This window comes from Colletotrichum scovillei, assembly GCF_011075155.1.
Source record: "Colletotrichum scovillei strain TJNH1 chromosome Unknown Contig00010, whole genome shotgun sequence".
Classification (NCBI taxonomy): Eukaryota; Fungi; Ascomycota; class Sordariomycetes; order Glomerellales; family Glomerellaceae; genus Colletotrichum; species Colletotrichum scovillei.
The window spans coordinates 319,535-336,018 of NW_023336268.1; the positions used below are offsets into that span (position 1 = coordinate 319,535).

General features: G+C 53.8%; 5 protein-coding genes across 5 annotated transcripts; 3 read left to right on the top strand and 2 right to left on the bottom strand.

Annotated features, from left to right (window-relative positions):
• Positions 1–1,759: 1,759 nt before the first annotated feature.
• Positions 1,760–2,563, top strand: HER10_EVM0002816 (catabolic 3-dehydroquinase; the record flags this gene model as incomplete). The annotated part of the gene is made up of 2 exons (XM_035472510.1): positions 1,760–1,928; positions 2,022–2,563. 2 exons carry the CDS (start codon positions 1,760–1,762, stop codon positions 2,561–2,563), a joined length of 711 nt encoding a protein of 236 aa, XP_035327728.1.
• Positions 2,564–3,784: 1,221 nt separating this feature from the next.
• HER10_EVM0009632 (glucan 1,3-beta-glucosidase) lies at positions 3,785–5,842 on the top strand. Its single transcript, XM_035479115.1, has one exon. The coding sequence runs from the start codon at positions 4,197–4,199 to the stop codon at positions 5,487–5,489; it is 1,293 nt and encodes a 430-aa protein (XP_035328359.1). The 5' UTR covers positions 3,785–4,196; the 3' UTR covers positions 5,490–5,842.
• Positions 5,843–8,632: 2,790 nt separating this feature from the next.
• HER10_EVM0012165 (uncharacterized protein) lies at positions 8,633–10,174 on the bottom strand (the record flags this gene model as incomplete). The annotated part of the gene is made up of 1 exon (XM_035481566.1): positions 8,633–10,174. One exon carries the CDS (start codon positions 10,172–10,174, stop codon positions 8,633–8,635), a length of 1,542 nt encoding a protein of 513 aa, XP_035328582.1.
• Positions 10,175–10,920: 746 nt separating this feature from the next.
• On the top strand, positions 10,921–13,780 carry HER10_EVM0008621 (uncharacterized protein; the record flags this gene model as incomplete). Its single annotated transcript, XM_035478136.1, has 5 exons — positions 10,921–11,189; positions 11,246–11,352; positions 11,416–11,824; positions 11,883–12,109; positions 12,165–13,780. The coding sequence occupies 5 exons, from the start codon at positions 10,921–10,923 to the stop codon at positions 13,778–13,780; spliced, it is 2,628 nt and encodes an 875-aa protein (XP_035328279.1).
• A 96-nt stretch (positions 13,781–13,876) lies between these two features.
• On the bottom strand, positions 13,877–16,360 carry HER10_EVM0001646 (uncharacterized protein; the record flags this gene model as incomplete). Its single annotated transcript, XM_035471388.1, has 8 exons — positions 16,039–16,360; positions 15,877–15,989; positions 15,060–15,821; positions 14,915–15,001; positions 14,792–14,851; positions 14,552–14,736; positions 14,115–14,496; positions 13,877–14,054 (listed from the first exon to the last, which is right to left on the bottom strand). The coding sequence occupies exons 1-8, from the start codon at positions 16,099–16,101 to the stop codon at positions 13,877–13,879; spliced, it is 1,830 nt and encodes a 609-aa protein (XP_035327620.1). The 5' UTR covers positions 16,102–16,360.
• Positions 16,361–16,484: the final 124 nt, after the last annotated feature.

The window sequence follows — 16,484 nt, forward strand, 5'->3', positions numbered from 1 at the left end:
CAGCCCAAATCTCTTGAGACCTCTTTATCAGTCCTTCAGATCTCTCACAACCATAGTCATGTACGTCTCCTCCCCCCGCCGCCGCCGCGCCCCCATTCCGATCCGCATCCGCCGCCATGCAAACAGTCCCCTCTTCGCCGGCCGCAGCCCCGCACCCTGGACGCCAGACCACTCGGTTCCCCCGACCCCTTCGACGATAGCGACCCCGGACTCCGCCGATACCCCAACGTTCCCCGTGAGCCCCTCATCCGCGACAGTTTCGACATGTAAAACGGTATGGTATACCGTTCAAGAGCGTACTCCCAATAAACCGTTCTCGGAGACGGCGGATCCGGATTGGGGAACGGATCAGAATTGGGGGAACAAGTCGCCGTACCCCTCGACGGAAGACTCGCCGGCATCAGCAAGCCAGAGGGTTGCCGAGCTGGAGCGGACGGAAGATAGTCCCGGCGCGGTGACGCCTGGTGATGGGATTAGTCCTGGTACTGTGGGTATTCAGAGGACGCCTGCCAGTACACCTGTTGCTGGACGGGCTGGGTCTGCAATTGCTGTTGGTAGGAGAGGTGGGGTGTCAAAGTTGAGGAGGGTCTTGTATTCTCCGGGGTTGCCTGTTTCGCCGCCGCTGCGATGGTGGAAGGGCGAGGGATATAGGCCGGTTCGTGAGACCGATTGGGAGGACGAGAGTGAAAGTGGGAGCGGTAGTGATAGTAGCCTGAGTCCCGTGTTGAGGCGGGTAAGACTCCAGCGGAAGGGGACACTGGATGTGAAGACGTGTATTTGTCATGGGGGTGGTCGTGCGGTATCTGTCCAGTGGTGGAAATATTCCCTGGTTGTTTTGCTGGTGGTCCTCATCTTTCTGTATGCTCCGTGGAAGAAGTGGATTTAGAGGCGTTGTCAGTAATCCCATTCTTGCATTTGTCTGAGAGAGCTTGGAGTTGCTAGATATCAAGAGTGATGGATATGGTAAGATGGACTAGAATCAAAGACCGTTGCCATCTCTGGAACCTTTCCTAGCCCTCAAGGTCTTGGTTCCTGCTCCGTGAAGCTCTCATGAATGCGTGCCCGGGACTGCCCAAGGTACTTTCCCGTCCCGGTAAGGTTAGACATCTACGAGGAAGGCACCAAGGTCCTCTCCTTCCCGCAAGCCGACACCTCCTACCATACTTACTCGAAAGAGCCACTGATCCTTCCATCAGCGGACACCCAGTACGTCGTTGAGTGCGTGGCTCAATTGGGTGGCGGACAGGGTAAAAATATACTCGTGCTAGCAGGTCCTCCGTGAAACCTGGCGAGCGCTCTTGTTCGAAGCCCCTTGCAGGCAAAGAGCGTTGAACAGACCCCCATGGTCTGTTCGTTTTTTGTTTTTTCAACATTTTGTACATAATTCTTTTGATATTATTTGTTCATATAATTTTGCCGGTTCTGACGATTCGTTTCCAGGTGGTTTCATGTTCGTAGCTGCTCTACTGATGGAGGTACGGACCTCGGAAGTGTGGCGATACTCTGATTTGCCTGGATGAATGGGGGAAGCAAGGCTGTTACATTGAAGTAGGGACTGGCACTTGAATCGGGAAGGTCTATTACATCTAACTGTCTACGTTCCCAGAGCCGACATCTTACTTCTCCTCGTTCCAATCATAACACTCGCATTTTGCCATACTAGGATATTCACCCCGACCTCAGCTACGACTTCACCACGCCTTTGCGGAGATTCAGACCTCTATTGAAGCATCATTCCATTATACCAGCTCTTAGAAACATGACAGACCTACACACCCGCCAATTCTCCCATATCGGTGGCACCTCCACCGAACTCCTTGACCGCCTCGCCGTCTCTGAGCTCTGCAAAGGCTGGCCTGTCTACCGCGATGCAAGCGAATGGGCCAACTACCGCTCGCTCTTCACCAAGGATGCCTACGTTTGGACCAGTGCGTTGAATCACCAAGGCCATTCCAACGATGCTTCTACTCTCAGAAGTATCTTGCTTGCCCCTGAAGCTGACGCCATATGGCATGTCACAGCTTGGAGCGGCGCACAGCCCATTGACGACTTCATTCGCATATCAATCGCGGACAAGTCGTCGGGGGCCTTCATTATGCACCGTGAATGCGGTACTCTCGTTGAGCTGAACCCAAATACGGGCCGCGCCGTGGGCAAGATGAAGGCCACTATCACCCAACGCTTCAAGCACCACGACGGCTACGAATACGACGTCGACTGTGACTGTCGGTTCCTCTTCTTCTATGAGAAGGCGAAGGGAGAAAGAGGTGATGGCACCGAGGGGGAGGAGAAACACTGGAAAGCTGCGTACGTCAAACTTGTCTATGAAAAGGACAAGATTGTACCTGTGGACGGGGTCAGGGCACCAGTCTTTGCGGACGAGGTGCTGGCTAGGTACCCTACGGGATACAAGTACCTCGGAGCTGCGCAGAGTACTTTGGGGTACGACATTGATATCAAGCTTGTCACGGGAGGGGATGTGAGGGCTTGCAGCAAGATGTACCAGAGTATGGAGAGGTGGTTGGAGGGGCAAGATGGTCCGGTTGGCCTTTTCGAGACTTGAAGAATCCTCGACTTCAAGATGCAAGTAGACGCTTGAGGCTTGCCGCCGTGTCTTGTGCCGGTAGCTTGGCCTTGGAGTTCAACCTTGAAGAGGCCATCATGAATAGAACCTAGATATGGACGAAGTATGGTATAGGAAATAGCCGGTACAGAGAACATTCACATGCTATTACACATCATTCAGCATGGTCGTTGAAGTAGTGCAGGATGCTTGCATATCCTTGCATATATCTCTCTAAGGCGTGCATTATATGGCGATTAGCTAAGCGTGCATGGCGCCATGGCGGACGGGGTGGCGGATTCAGCTGTTAGATTTGTTTCTTCTTGGAACATTTCACCGACCCAAGACATGAGCTGGTTCGATTCCGAATGTCTCACCCATGATAGGGCAAGCGGGCAAGCGGGTAGGGTCCTGGCAAAGACTGACGCAGCTCACACGAGAGAGGAATGTTGGCGATCGCGTAGTGGCGTTGGGTTGTGTTCTATTTGTGCGTATCGACTGCGTGGCCGTGTCTACTGGCGGTCCAGGCTTCGGCTGTCCGGCGTCACTAAGGGATCGATGCAATTACCAGTGCAGATATGAGAATAGTCAAGAGAGAATGTTGAGTGGACAGCGTCATGCATGCAGGTGTGACAATGGGCGGGAGTCCCGACACAGCGCACAGAACGAGTATTGAATATCCGTCAGTGGAGGTATGTTATACGGGCTGATGACAACGAAAGATGCAGAGATGCAAAGATGATGGGACGACATCGGGGAAGGAGCAATCCCGTGCCAATGCATGGTCCGTTCTTTCTCACCAAGTTCCCCCTGCGTCAGCCAAAGCGCTGGTTCGTCCAATAGGGGCGCTTCAGGTGCATGCATTGGCTGAGAGATCTTCAGGTCCTTGAGGAAGTTCAGGTGCCTTCCAGCACAAGTGGCAGCGCAAGTGGCAGCACAAGTGGAGGCGGCCCCAGCGGGCTGGCTGCTAATGCCAGGTACCTCCCCGATGTACCTACTCATGCCTGGCGGTGCCTGGTTTTTCTCCATCCACTGGCACCTCAGGTTCCAACTTTGCCAGGCCTCAATTGCCAGGTATCCACGTATCGATTCAGCCCCGGAAAACAAACTTGGACACCTCGGTGGAGCCACTGCCCTGAAGGTCGAGTCTTCGAGTCTCCCCCGAGACTCAGGTGTGCAGTGTGGTGTGCCCTCACGTGATATACACACCTAATGAAGTGAGGTACCCAAGTACCCCGTACCCCCGGGCTCTCCTTAATTTCGTGACGTGCCAATACGACCGTCATTGTTTTCCTCCACTCTTTTCTTCTCTCTCCTCCTCCACTCCACTCATCTTTTGACCGTGACCCCCGTCTTCCCTCCTTTTGTGTTTTATAGACATCTTTGTCCCACCCGTTGTCGAATCCTCCTTTGGACCTGTTCACTCTTTCACTCTTCCCAGTCATTCTTTTTGGTCCACGACAACCACCAACTCACTACACTCTTTTGTTTATTATAGTCACAGCCAAAGAGTCTCGGAACAACGACAAAAAGGTCTTTCCCAGTCCGCCCTTAATTACCACCCTGGGACCCTTTTCCTCTGCTCGACGATTTTATTATTTCGACCGTTTCTTAACACATTAATCCAATCAAAATGAAGGCCTCCATCTCTCTCGCTGCCCTCACTGCCCTGGCGGCCACCGTCGAGGCTCAGAACTACCTCGGCTTCAACTCTGGTGCCACCAAGGCCGACCGCTCCGCCAAGTTCAAGGCCGACTTCGAGGCCGAGTTCAAGACCGCCCAGGGCCTCGAGGGTGCCCCCGGTGACTTCAACGCTGTCCGCCTCTACACCAACATCCAGGCCTACTCCACCCAGGACCCCATTGAGGCTTTCGAGGCTGCCATCGAGACCAAGACCTACATCCTTCTCGGTATCTGGACCTCCGGCACCGACAACATTGACAAGGAGATCAACGCCCTGAAGACCGCCGTCACCAAGTACGGCACCAAGCTCACCGACCTCATCATCGGTGCCTCCATCGGTTCCGAGGACTTGTACCGCAACTCCGTCACCGGTGTCAAGAACAAGTCTGGTGTCGGTGCGGACCCCAAGACCCTCGTCGGCTTCATCAACGACTTCAAGACCGCCTTCAAGGACACCCCTCTGTCCAAGGTCTCCATCGGCCACGTCGACACCTGGGATGTCTGGGGAAACTCCACCAACAAGCCCGTCCTCGACGCCGTTGACTGGGTTGGTGTTGATGAGTACCCCTACTACGAGAACGACAAGGGCAACACCATCGACAACGCTGGTTCCCTCTTCGACAAGGCCTACGATGCCACCGTCGCCACCGCTGGCGGCAAGCCCGTTTGGGTCACCGAGACCGGCTGGCCCGTCACCGGCGAGACTTGGGACCAGGCCGTTCCCAGCGCCAAGAACGCTCAGAAGTACTGGCAGGAGGTCGGTTGCCGCAAGCTCTTCAACAAGGTCCCCACCTTCTGGTACAACCTTCGCGACTCCAACCCCGACAACTCCATGAAGTTCGCCATCACCAAGGACCTGTCCACCACCCCTCTGTTCAACCTCACCTGCCCCACCACCTTCGACACTCCCTCCAGCACCAAGACCGCCTCTGCCTCTGGCACTGCCACCGCTAAGCCCAGCTCTTCTTCTGGCGCCAGCTCTGGCTCCGGCAACAGCACCAGCGGCGGCTCTGGCTCCGGCTCCGGCTCTGGAAGCGGCTCTGGCAGCGGTTCTAACTCGACCGTCTCCACTGCCGCTCCCTCTGCCACCTCCGGTTCCGGCTCCTCCGGCAGCGGATCCGGCTCTGGATCCAGCGCCAGCAGCACGCCCTCCGCGGTTGCTGGCTCTGGTGCCGCCGGCCTCCAGGCCTTCACCACCGGTGCTCTGGCCGTCGTTGCCGGCGCTTTCGCCCTCCTCTACTAAGAGGCGCGAGGAGAGTAGTGCACTCACTCGTCTTGTGGTCAAATTTTTCTAGCGCATTGGCAAGGTGTCTTTTGATTCCCCCTTCTGGACATGTGTTTTTTTCGGTATCATAATCATGGATAGATCGAGGATAGACTGATGGAGAAAAAATGTGATTAATCCATACACTCATTATCATTTCAGCTGCCCTGTGACTATCTGTGACATTTGTCGAATATCTTTTCATGTGACATACTCAAAGTACTCCGTGCCGTTCAGTGTTTGAATACCCACACCAGCGAGTATTTACCGGTCTAATCGCGTCATACAGGGCTCGAGCTATCTCTCCCGAGCAAATGAACGATTCGGTTCGGTTAGCCTCAAGGTCGAGGTGTGCTGCGGGCCGCACACCCATTGCCTGACCTTGATTTACGATGCAATTGGGCAAAGCGCGGTGGCAGCCAAGCAGGCCAAGAGGAGCCTCCCTCCCATCCACCCCCATGGTCACCACCACCACCACCACCCATTTGGCATCCCACCCCCCAGACGTCGGGAAATGAGATGGTGCTGATCAATCCCCACCCTCAAGGAGGCCGCACTTGGTTTAGGCACTTGGGATGTTGGCAGGCATACGAGGTCTGGACCGTCGAACGGGCTCCGTTTCTCTCTTTGGTTCGTATTTGCTTCTCCCGGTCAGGGGATGTCACGTCCCCGCTGAGGAAGCGAGAGGAGACTGGAGAAGTTGGAAACTCTGGACGAGACAGAGAGATTCGAGACCCGAGACTCGAGAGAGAAAAGACTGTGTATTTCATACGAGCTCACACTGATGCACGGTAGAGAGTGGGTATTGGGAGTGTGTACGAAAGAGGAAATGCATCCCCACATATCCAGGCGCAGTGGCGAGCTAAATTTAGAGCTTGGACCCGAGTAAGAGTACTGGCGACATATTCTGGAAACTGATGACGGGGAGAGACGGCTTCGAGTTCGGTGTCGCGCCGTCGGACGCCGTCGTTCGGCAGGCTTGGGATGTACGAAGTACTACTTATTCGCTCACTGGTGGTTGTGCGCGATTTCATACGGAGGCAAAAACTTCTAGAAATCCCGATCATGTACCTCCGTCTGGATACCAACGATTTCTCCAATTCAGACTCGCCAGCGGAGCGAATTCAGGTACGCGACGAATCATGATGTTGCTGTACCTGGCGCTAGACGCAAGACGGGCAACAACAAAGTTCAACGGCACAGGTTACCGACCGGATCAGGAACAAGGTGAGAAAAAAAATCTTGGAAGGGGGTGAGCTGAGTGTGGAGAACGCGCGTCCGTTGTTTATTCTGATTTATGCATGTTCATCCCATTCGTTCAGAAGAAAAAAAAAGTCTGATTTGTTTACTTTGGCATAGGTCAGATCAGATCAAATTAGACCAGACGAAAAGAAGCAACAAAAAAAGAGACGAATGACCGGTTCGATGAAGAAGCAGAGAGAAAAACTTGGCTTTTCTCGCTAAAAGAGTCAATACTCAATAGTGTTGGAAAGGCGAGTGGCAGTGCAATTGCGGCGGCCACGGGCATGCCCTGACCTTGTTGGTGATCATCCAAGAATTCGAGATCCAAGGCCGGGTTTGCGTGCCTAGTGCATACATACTGTACGATTTGCCAGTTGGTAACTTGGTCTCTGCCAGCCAATATTGTTTTCCCTCCAAGACTCTTAAATAGTCAATCTCGTTCGGGTATTTTTGGCAACTCTGTATTTCGGGGCGCGGCGGGACGAGACTCTTGACGTTTCTACGGGCCTTTGTTCTCGTGATGCAATTGCACTCCGTAGCATTGTTTATGCCGGAAAGCGGCACGATGGGCATTTTACTTGTGATGACCAGCCGATGAATAAGGACTTTGCGTCGTGTGTGCATTCCTCCAGTGCCTCACTTGCGAATACCAACGGTGTTTGTTTTATGCCAAGACATTTCCCCTAATTTGTGCATTTGGCACGTTGTGAACCGGCTGCGGCTTGGCGGGCAGATTGGCGGGAAGTATCACCCATCCGTCGGGTCTCAGCCGCAACGGACCAACGGCTTTGTTCGTCAACCAAACGTCGTTGGGAACTTTATTCGACGTCATTGACTGCATCTCTTAGTGAGTCGATAGTTCAAGGTGTATGTGAGGATGTCGCGATATCCACGTCGTTGTAGTGGAGCGCACTCACACAGCCTGCTGCGGTCGCGATACACACAATGTTCTACAGAGGCCGCCCGCTGGCATGAACGTCGCTCTGTTGTTGCACAACATCGAACCCAGGTTCTTCCCAGGACGGCCGCGGGCCTCGACGGGATGCCGAAGCTTCTTCCCGCGCGCTTCCGGAGCCGCCGCGTCAACTCCGTCAGACTCCGTACTTTCGCCTCCAATACTCCTCGAGTCCTCACACGTTCGCATGTTCCTCTCCGCCCGCCGGTGGATCACTTCTCAACCCGGCTCCATAGCCCTGACGGAGCCCGCATATCCGCACACAAAACTACACCCAGGAATATGAATAGCTTCCCCGGCTCCCACCGCCATCCGCAATCGCATCGAGGACCTTCCTCGGAGCGAGCATCGTCACGGAAGGGTGGCCGAGTTGGTTATGGCGCCAGGTTAAGGTCAGCTTAACATCTGTTTCCTGGTGGGGCAACCCGCGCGAGTTCGAGTCTCGTCCCTTTCATTTTTCAAGTTTTGGCAGTTGATGACATGTTTTAAATGCATGGGTACTCGCCCATGAGTGATGGCCAGCTAAGGTACAACTTCATGTGCCATCATATGGGGGTTTGGACTTGTCGAGAGCAAAGTGAGGTGGTCTACACGTGAGTTTTGCGTTGCAAAGTTTCAAAGGCTCTTCGTTCCGACGTGATCAACTCCAGAGACTGGTCAGCTTCAATCATCACGTTCATGTCTGTAACAAATAGGTGCCAATCAAAAACTGACATACCTATCAATCCGCTTAATTTCGTTCAATACTTTCTTGACTCTCTCGTTACCTTGGCACAAGTCCTTGGCCAAGACGAACCGTGCTGCCCAACGGGCAACTAAGTGGGACGCATTATCTTGCGTTGTAGGAAGCGTAGGTCACATCATCGCGAGTATATAAACAGTGGTATGGTTATTCTCGATTTGTCTTTGGTAGCCACCACCTCATTCATTCCTTGTGTTCTATGACCCTCATATCCTTGATGACCGAGCCCTTCTCGTCCAACCCATCATCCTTCACCTCTTCCCCAAATACCTCTTGCATGCGTTCCAGACTGTGGCCTCTGGTCTCGGGGTACAAGAAGTAAAAGACAACCACTTCAATCATAAGCCATACCACGTACACCAGATAATATTTCCAACCCAGAGAGTCCATACCGATAGGGTTGACAAATTGGTTGAAGAACGACGCGGCCTTATTAGCAAAGACGAGGATACTAAGACCCATAGCCCGAAGCCTGAACGGTAGAATCTCCGTGGGATAGAGGAAGAGCAAGGGATTGAGGCAAATGTTGAAGGCGGCGTAGAAGATAAAGATGAAGGCAAGCGCAGCCTGGCTAGCAGCTGTAGTGCCTGTTGTGTTGTACACCGCGATACTAGCCGTCAGCGACGAAAAGGTGAGCCACATGGCGATGCCGCCTCCGACAAACATCCACCGGCGACCGATCCTAGTTGAAAGTGCTGCCGCAAACAGAGCCGTGGCGTAGTTGACGGTGCTAATGACTCCGTTGAGCATGGTCTGCTCGCGTTGGCTAGTGATGCCGATGCTGGTGAATATCTTTGTCAAGTAGTATGACACCAAACCGTTACCACTCCACTGGCCGAACACGGCCAGAGTAAGGAGAATCAAGAGTCTCTTCCTGTTGGCCGCTGTCTTGAAGAATAGCTTTGGTCCTACATCCTTGACCTGCTTCTCCAGCTGCAAAGCCACCTTCATCTCGTGAAATTCTGCAACCACCAGCGGGTCAGACGGGTCTCCTCCCCCGTGATGCTTCACAAGGATGCTAAATGCCTCGTCATCTCGGTCCTTGTAACAAAGCCAACGAGGAGACTCGTCTAGGAACCAGACAAAGACCATCTGAATCACCGCCGGGAGCGCCTGCAACATTGTAGGAAGCCGCCACGCCCACGACCCGGCGATGCGGTAGCTCCCAAACGTCACCCACCCCGCCGTGAGAGCGCCGAGGTAGAAGCTGGTGTTGTACAGCGAGCCGAACAACACGCGGTGCCTTGGATGCGCGAGCTCCGAGATGAGCACCGGCGCCGCGGCGAGGGCCATGGTGATGCCGAAGCCGACGACGATGCGGCCGCCGATGAATTGTCCGATGGAGTGGCTGAGGCACTGGATCAGCACGCCAATAATCATGATGCTGCTGCCCGTGAGAATGGACCATTTCCGTCCGAAGCGGTCAGAGACGAAGGCGGAAAAGGAGGTCGAGATGATTGCGCCGAGGGGGTAGGCGGCGCTGGTGAAGCCGAGAAGGGCGCCTTTGGGACTTCCGAATTCGCGGTTCCAGGCGGCGACGCCTTGGAGGCCTGTCAAGACGGAGCCGTCGTAGCCGTTTGTTGCGCAGACAACGAGGCAGGCTGGGGCGAGGATACTGTAGAGGCGGATGAGGGATGGTGTGAGGGAGGAGAGGGCGGAGCGGTTGTCTGAGGCCAGGATCTCTTCCACGGTCTGGGTCCGCGGGGGCAGCGACTCGGAGTCCATCTTGTTGGACATTCATAGGCCAGTATAGATGAGGATGGCTGTGAGAATGATGCCTTCTTCACCCGGGCTTCGCGGGTCTATTTATGCTGTCTGACAGCCATGATCTAACATAGTCGCCAACCAACAGACATATTCAAGGAGGAATATTTCCTCGAGCAAGTAGAATCTAGGCTCGACAAGCTCTACCCGGTAACATACGACATGGCGTCGAACCTGACCCCATGATCTGGTTCCGTTCGAGTCCGACCCCGGATCGGCTCTGCGGGGGAGGGTTCCCCAGGTCTTGGCATTGTTGTCGAGGGACGAGGCTATTCCCCAAAACGGCAAGGGTGTCACGTAGGCGCGGGGAGAGACGGACTGACTCCGTGCCCCTCGTCTTTGGTGGGGTCGCGAGTGTCCCGCATGGTTGCCCATCCCGACACTCTGGGCGCTCTACAAGCGTTGCTTGGCTCTTTGCAGCTAAGTCTACCGGGGAGAAACGGACTCAGTCCGACGATGAGCTCTACAGAAGCGAGTCTACCACGTGTTGGTGCTAATCATCCTGCATTAAACTTGCCCAGCACTTGGCTCGCACCCATGAGGAATTCAATGTGGAGGGTTATAAAAGAGCCCTCACTCTGAGACTGTGAGAGAATGTGTTGAACTCTTGCAATTCCCGGGGACACAAAGAGACACTTTACCCATCGCTGGCCTTCTTATAAGTTCTCTTCCTTAATCTCAACTTCACCCAGACGCACACTAGTAACATGTTTGACACTGAGAAACGGGGCCGAGACCACGATGCTTCACGCATTAACGCCCCTCAAGCACCTCAGGACGCGAAATCGTTCTCTCGAGAAAAGTTGAAACAAATGACTCTCGAGGAAAAGGTGTTGCTACTGACGGGCGAAGACCTCTGGCGGACGAATCCCATCCCGAGGTTGGGCATCTCCCGAATCAAGACCTCTGATGGGCCTACCGGAGTTCGCGGTGGTATCTTTGTTGACGGAGTCACTGCAGCCTCGTTGCCGTCTGGGTGAGTAACTGTAGCAGCTCCCGCCTGAATTCAGCCACGACTGACAAACACGAAAGGGTATCGCTGGCTGCTACGTGGGATAAGCAAATCATCAACAATGTCTCACAGATCTTGATAGCGGAAGCTAAGAGCAAAGGAGTAGATGTTCTTCTAGGCCCAACAGGTAAGGTCTTGTCTACTGCAAGTAGAAGCCTCAAATTCCGGTATTGGTCTGACACCTGCATAGTATGCATCCCTCGTACTCCACTGGGCGGACGTAACTTCGAAGCCTACAGCGAAGACCCTTTTCTGACGGGCAAGCTGGCCGCCGAGTACATCAAAACGATCCAAGCTGCTGGTATCGGAGCTTGCGTCAAGCACTATGTCGCAAACGACCAGGAGAATCGCCGTTTCTTCATAGACGAGAAGATTCCCGAGCGTGCTCTACGCGAAATTCACCTGCAACCTTTTCAGATCGCTGTCCGCGATAGTAACCCCTGGTCTATCATGACAGCTTACAACAGGATCAATGGCGACTTCTGCTCAGCACATCACTACCTCATCAGAGACGTCCTCCGTGGCGAATGGGGCTGGGATGGATTGGTGATGAGTGACTGGTTTGGGACGAATAGCATCGTACCTTCGTTGACAGCAGGGTAAGCCTTGAATCAGAAGCCACCGCCTTTGGTGAATATTTGACTAACGAAGAACCAGGTTGGATCTGGAGATGCCTGGTCCAGTCAGGCGAAGGGGAAGCCACCTTCTCGAGGCACATAGCAAGGGCCTGGTTGATCCCTCTTTCATTGATGCATCTGCCGCAAGAGTCCTGGAACTACTACACAAGACCGGCAAAAGCCAGATACCGGATTGGAAGGAAGAGCCGGAGCGAGCCGTTGATCTCCCCGAGCATCGGAAGATTCTGCGTCGCGCAGGCGCAGAAGGTTTGTGCCCACTCAAGCGAGATGGCAGAGTGAAGTCAACTGACAAAACATGCAGGCATTGTTCTCCTGAAGAACGACAAGTCGACCTTGCCCCTCACAAATCTCGGTGGCAAGACCATTGCTTTCATCGGCCCCAACGCTGCCAGGTCGGTGGCCACGGGAGGTGGTAGCTCCAACCTCGCGCCTCACTACCGTACCACGCCTTTTGGATCCTTCAAAAGGGAGCTCTCTGAGGCGTTCCCGACAGCCAAGGTTGCAACTGAACCCGGAATCCTTACGCATCGATACCTACCTCTCATGGACCCTACTGTCATGCAAAACCCTGATACCAATAGTGCTGGTTTTGTTTTGTCTCTTTGGAGAAACATGAAGCACGAGGGCAACCCGTTCATGGTGGAGCACCGGCCGAGTTCGAACCTGGTTTGCTACGATGGGCTCCCTCCTGAGCTGACGACCGGAGAGCGATATTCCTACCGTGCCAGGACGATACTCACGCCCAAGACGAGTGGAGTTCATCAGCTATCTCTCTCGAGCTGTGGCCCCGGCAAGCTGATCCTCGACGGAAAGGTCTTTATTGATATCGAGCGGAGGTGGTGGTCGCCCAAGTCATCTCTCTTCATGAGCTACGGCTCACCCGAGGAGCGAGTCGATGTCGCCCTCGAAGCTGGCCGATCATATGAACTTGTGCTTGAGTCGCTCAGCCGCGAACCGAAGCCGTATGATTTGACATACATGGGCATGTTGGAGCGCGAGGAGGTCCAAGATGGCGGTCGCATCGGGTTCCTAGAGAACCCCGGAGACCTTGACGCAATGTTTCAAAACACCATCGAGCTTGCCAGGACGAGTGATGTTGCCGTCGTCGTTGTAGGAAAGGACCAGGACTGGGAGACGGAGACGAGCGACATGGTGTCCATGGACTTGCCTGGCCGGTCCAACGAGCTGATCTCTGCCGTGGCCAAGGCGAATCCCAACGTCATCGTGGTAAACCAAACGGGAAGCCCCATCACGATGCCCTGGATTGGCGAGGTCCCGGCTGTCATTCAAGCTTGGTACCAAGGTCAAGAGCTGGGAAACAGCTTGGCGGACGTCCTCCTTGGGGCGGCGAACCCGTGCGGGAAGCTTCCAATCACGTTCCCGCGTCGCATTGAGGACACACCATCATTCGACAATTATCCCGGTGAGAACGACGTGGTTCATTATGGAGAGGGCATCTATCTCGGGTACAAGTACTACGATCATCGCAAGATTGAACCACTGTTCCCTTTCGGGGCTGGTCTCTCGTACACTACCTTTGAGTACTCCAACCTTAGACTGAGTACCGACGTACTAGAGGAGGCCGGAAGGATAGAAGTCGAAGTTGATGTGACAAACACAGGTGAACGCGAAGGCAAAGAGATTGTGCAGTTCTACGTCGCTCCTGTGTCGAAGCCTCGGCTGGGCCGCCCGCTCAAGGAGCTTAAGGGCTGGGACAAGGTTCTCGTACGGCCCGGAGAGACAGTAACCGCTCGGACGACTCTCGACAAGGTGAGCATATCATACTGGGATGATAGCGTTCAGAAGTGGGTGGTGGAGGCCAACGCGGAGTTCAAGGTGAGTGCGGCAAGGGATTCTAGGGAGGAAGGACTGGACGCTGGATTCCGGTCGGCGAATGCTTTTCAGTGGGTTCATTGAGTTGAGGTCACGAACCGGGTATAGAGTAGCTGTTGGTATTTATGACACTCCGGTTGCGGTTACCTCTGTTCTGGATGATCCATATATCTCCCTTGATCAAGACAGCATGCGAAGAATCTCACAGTCCCTCGCAATCGTTGGCGAAAACCGAGACGCCGCCCCGGCTGCCATTTCTCGAGCCTGTTGTGTGATTTCCCAGCCTTCCGGCAACAGGATTCCAGACAGCTCTTCATTACGCAGGATGAATCTGATCTGGATTTCGATTCCGAAAAGACTATGGGGCACATCAGCTAGTTGATCGTCGGTCATCAAGAGGAATGGACTTATCGCTCACGTTCTCCAGGAGTTGATGGGGAAGAGAAGGAGTCCGAATGGTTCCTGGAGAATTCCACCATGCAATACCCCGATGATGGCAGAGGAGATCGCTACCTTGGCGCCTAACAATTCTTCGTCGGCTAGAGCGGAAGTTGCTGAGGCATGTAGACAGCGGTGCACGTGAGAACGGTAGAGGATCGTCTTTGCAGCGCAATAGCGTGCCTTCAGGTGTCCCCTCAACCTTTGTTGCATTGGTCTGACTGGATGCGAGGAAAGGAGCCTGACCTCTTCGACAAGCGGGAAGGTTTCGAATTGGAGCGCGACTGGGAGACACGCTTTCCACTCCTCGATTTGACGGCTCAATTCACCCAGGATAGAGTGGGATGGGGGCTCAACTCTTTCTATAGTTGAATCAGCATTCGCAACGAATCTCGTGCACACCGGAGGTTCTTTGACCTTGATTATACAGATGAAAGTGTATACGGTTCAAGAGTCTCCTCATAGCAACAAGTGCCAAGAAGTAGAATTGCGTGTCTTTGCCCTGAGAGTCTGCGCCAGAGTCGGGTAGTAGCGGCAAGGGCACTGCACTTTCGAGACTACTCAAGCCGCTAGGCGGGAAGTCATACTCGACAAGAATTTGGCTGTGACTTGATTAGCACGCAAGCCTTTGAGGGCCAAAGCCGAAAGCGTTGGTACCTTTCTTGCAGATAAGCAATCCAGTACAGCTGGCAGTGGTGGGCTTCTAATTTCGCCTGCCTGATGCCAACCTGTCAGTGAATCTCGCATCCTGGCCAAGAATCTACAAATCACAGGACCTACAGCGGCAGCAAGATCATGATCAGAGAGCACGCTTTGTGAATGAAACTCCAAGAGTCATGAATTCTCAAGACTGACGAGTTGTAAAGACTGCCAAGTGCCATTAGCGTTCCAAATGCCTCCCTACAGGGATCCAAGCTTTACTTACGCCATGAGCAAAAGACACTGGACGCTCACCCAGTCGGTTTCCTCGACCTTCCGGAACATATCGCACGCAATGGTGAAGAAACCGAGACCAGCCTCGTGATCTAACATGGCATCCGTTGAGTCGGACTGGGCCCATTCCGTTTTACCAGTTTGGCAGGCAGCTACAGAGCCGAGCGAGAGGACGAGTGCCACCAAGCAGCTATCAAGATTGCGAGCAAACCCCGCTCTGAGAGCTTGATTGAGATGATGGCTATAGAATCGGTCTTCGTCTAATACAAGATACTGCGGGTGGAAGTGACTGAAGTAAGAGTCGGCTAGGTCACGCAATTGCGCCAGCGACAGGTTGGACAGCCAGCCATCATCTCGCGAGGAACTTTCAACAAGGCATCGTGGGGGTGCTCTACTTCTGCGTATCTTCGGTCGCTGAATCTCCAACGCGACTGGGTATCGTAGTTCAAGATCCGTCAGAGTGACCGGAGAACAAGGCCAGGAGAGAAGATGCTGTGGTGCCGTGTAGTGCTTCTCCGGGATGGCGAGTTCCTGGCGGATCTGGACCGATCCTAGCTTGGAAGGCGAGAATACGCTCATCGGACTGACCGCTTCCACCGGGCCAGGGTTCTCAACCGTCGGGCCGTGATGATTCTGTGGTCGTGACTGCCCATCTGAAGTGGTTCGAAAGTCGTGAGCACTCTCCATGAGAGCATCCAGCTTAGCTTCCATCCGCTTCAGTGTGTCATTCAACTCCGTGACAGAGAGGTTCTTCCTTGATGAAAGTCAGCCGACTGTAACCCTTCACTAGAGCAGGCATACTGCATTACTTTGATGTGACGGTTTCGATATATGCACATTGCAGCCCCAACCTTCTGCATCGCCCGCAAAATGGTTTTGCTTCATCACATTTCGTCTTCCTCTCACGACATGGCGCGCAGACCTTGCGAGATTATTAGCCACGCCCAGCCTTTTCTGACTTCAATGCTCACATTGAGCGCTTGTCGACGTGGTGCGTTGCTCGAAAGCTGATTTCGTGTATTTTCAGAGTCCATTTCCGGTCGCTGCAATGTTCATAAGAAGGACGGTAAGGTAGTGCAGGCTTGGGGGGTTAGGGGTCGTTGCTGCTTAAATGCAGTCTGAGGGGTCTGCCAAGGCGCCACAGAGGGCGCTGGTCAAGCCACTGAAAGACTCGGGACGGAACACACCGGCTCTGCCAGAAGACACGACAATGGGGAGCTGACCAAAGGTACAGTACGGTCATGAATATCTAGGGATGTATCAAAAGTCTCGATAACCGTTATAAAGATCATTCATATTTGATTAGCAGACATGTCAGTTCACTGTTCACTGAGCGGGCTGGGAATCTGATGATGATAGATGAAAGATGAAAGATTCAATTAGCTAAGCTGTTCCAGGACCCACCCGGCGCCGGAAG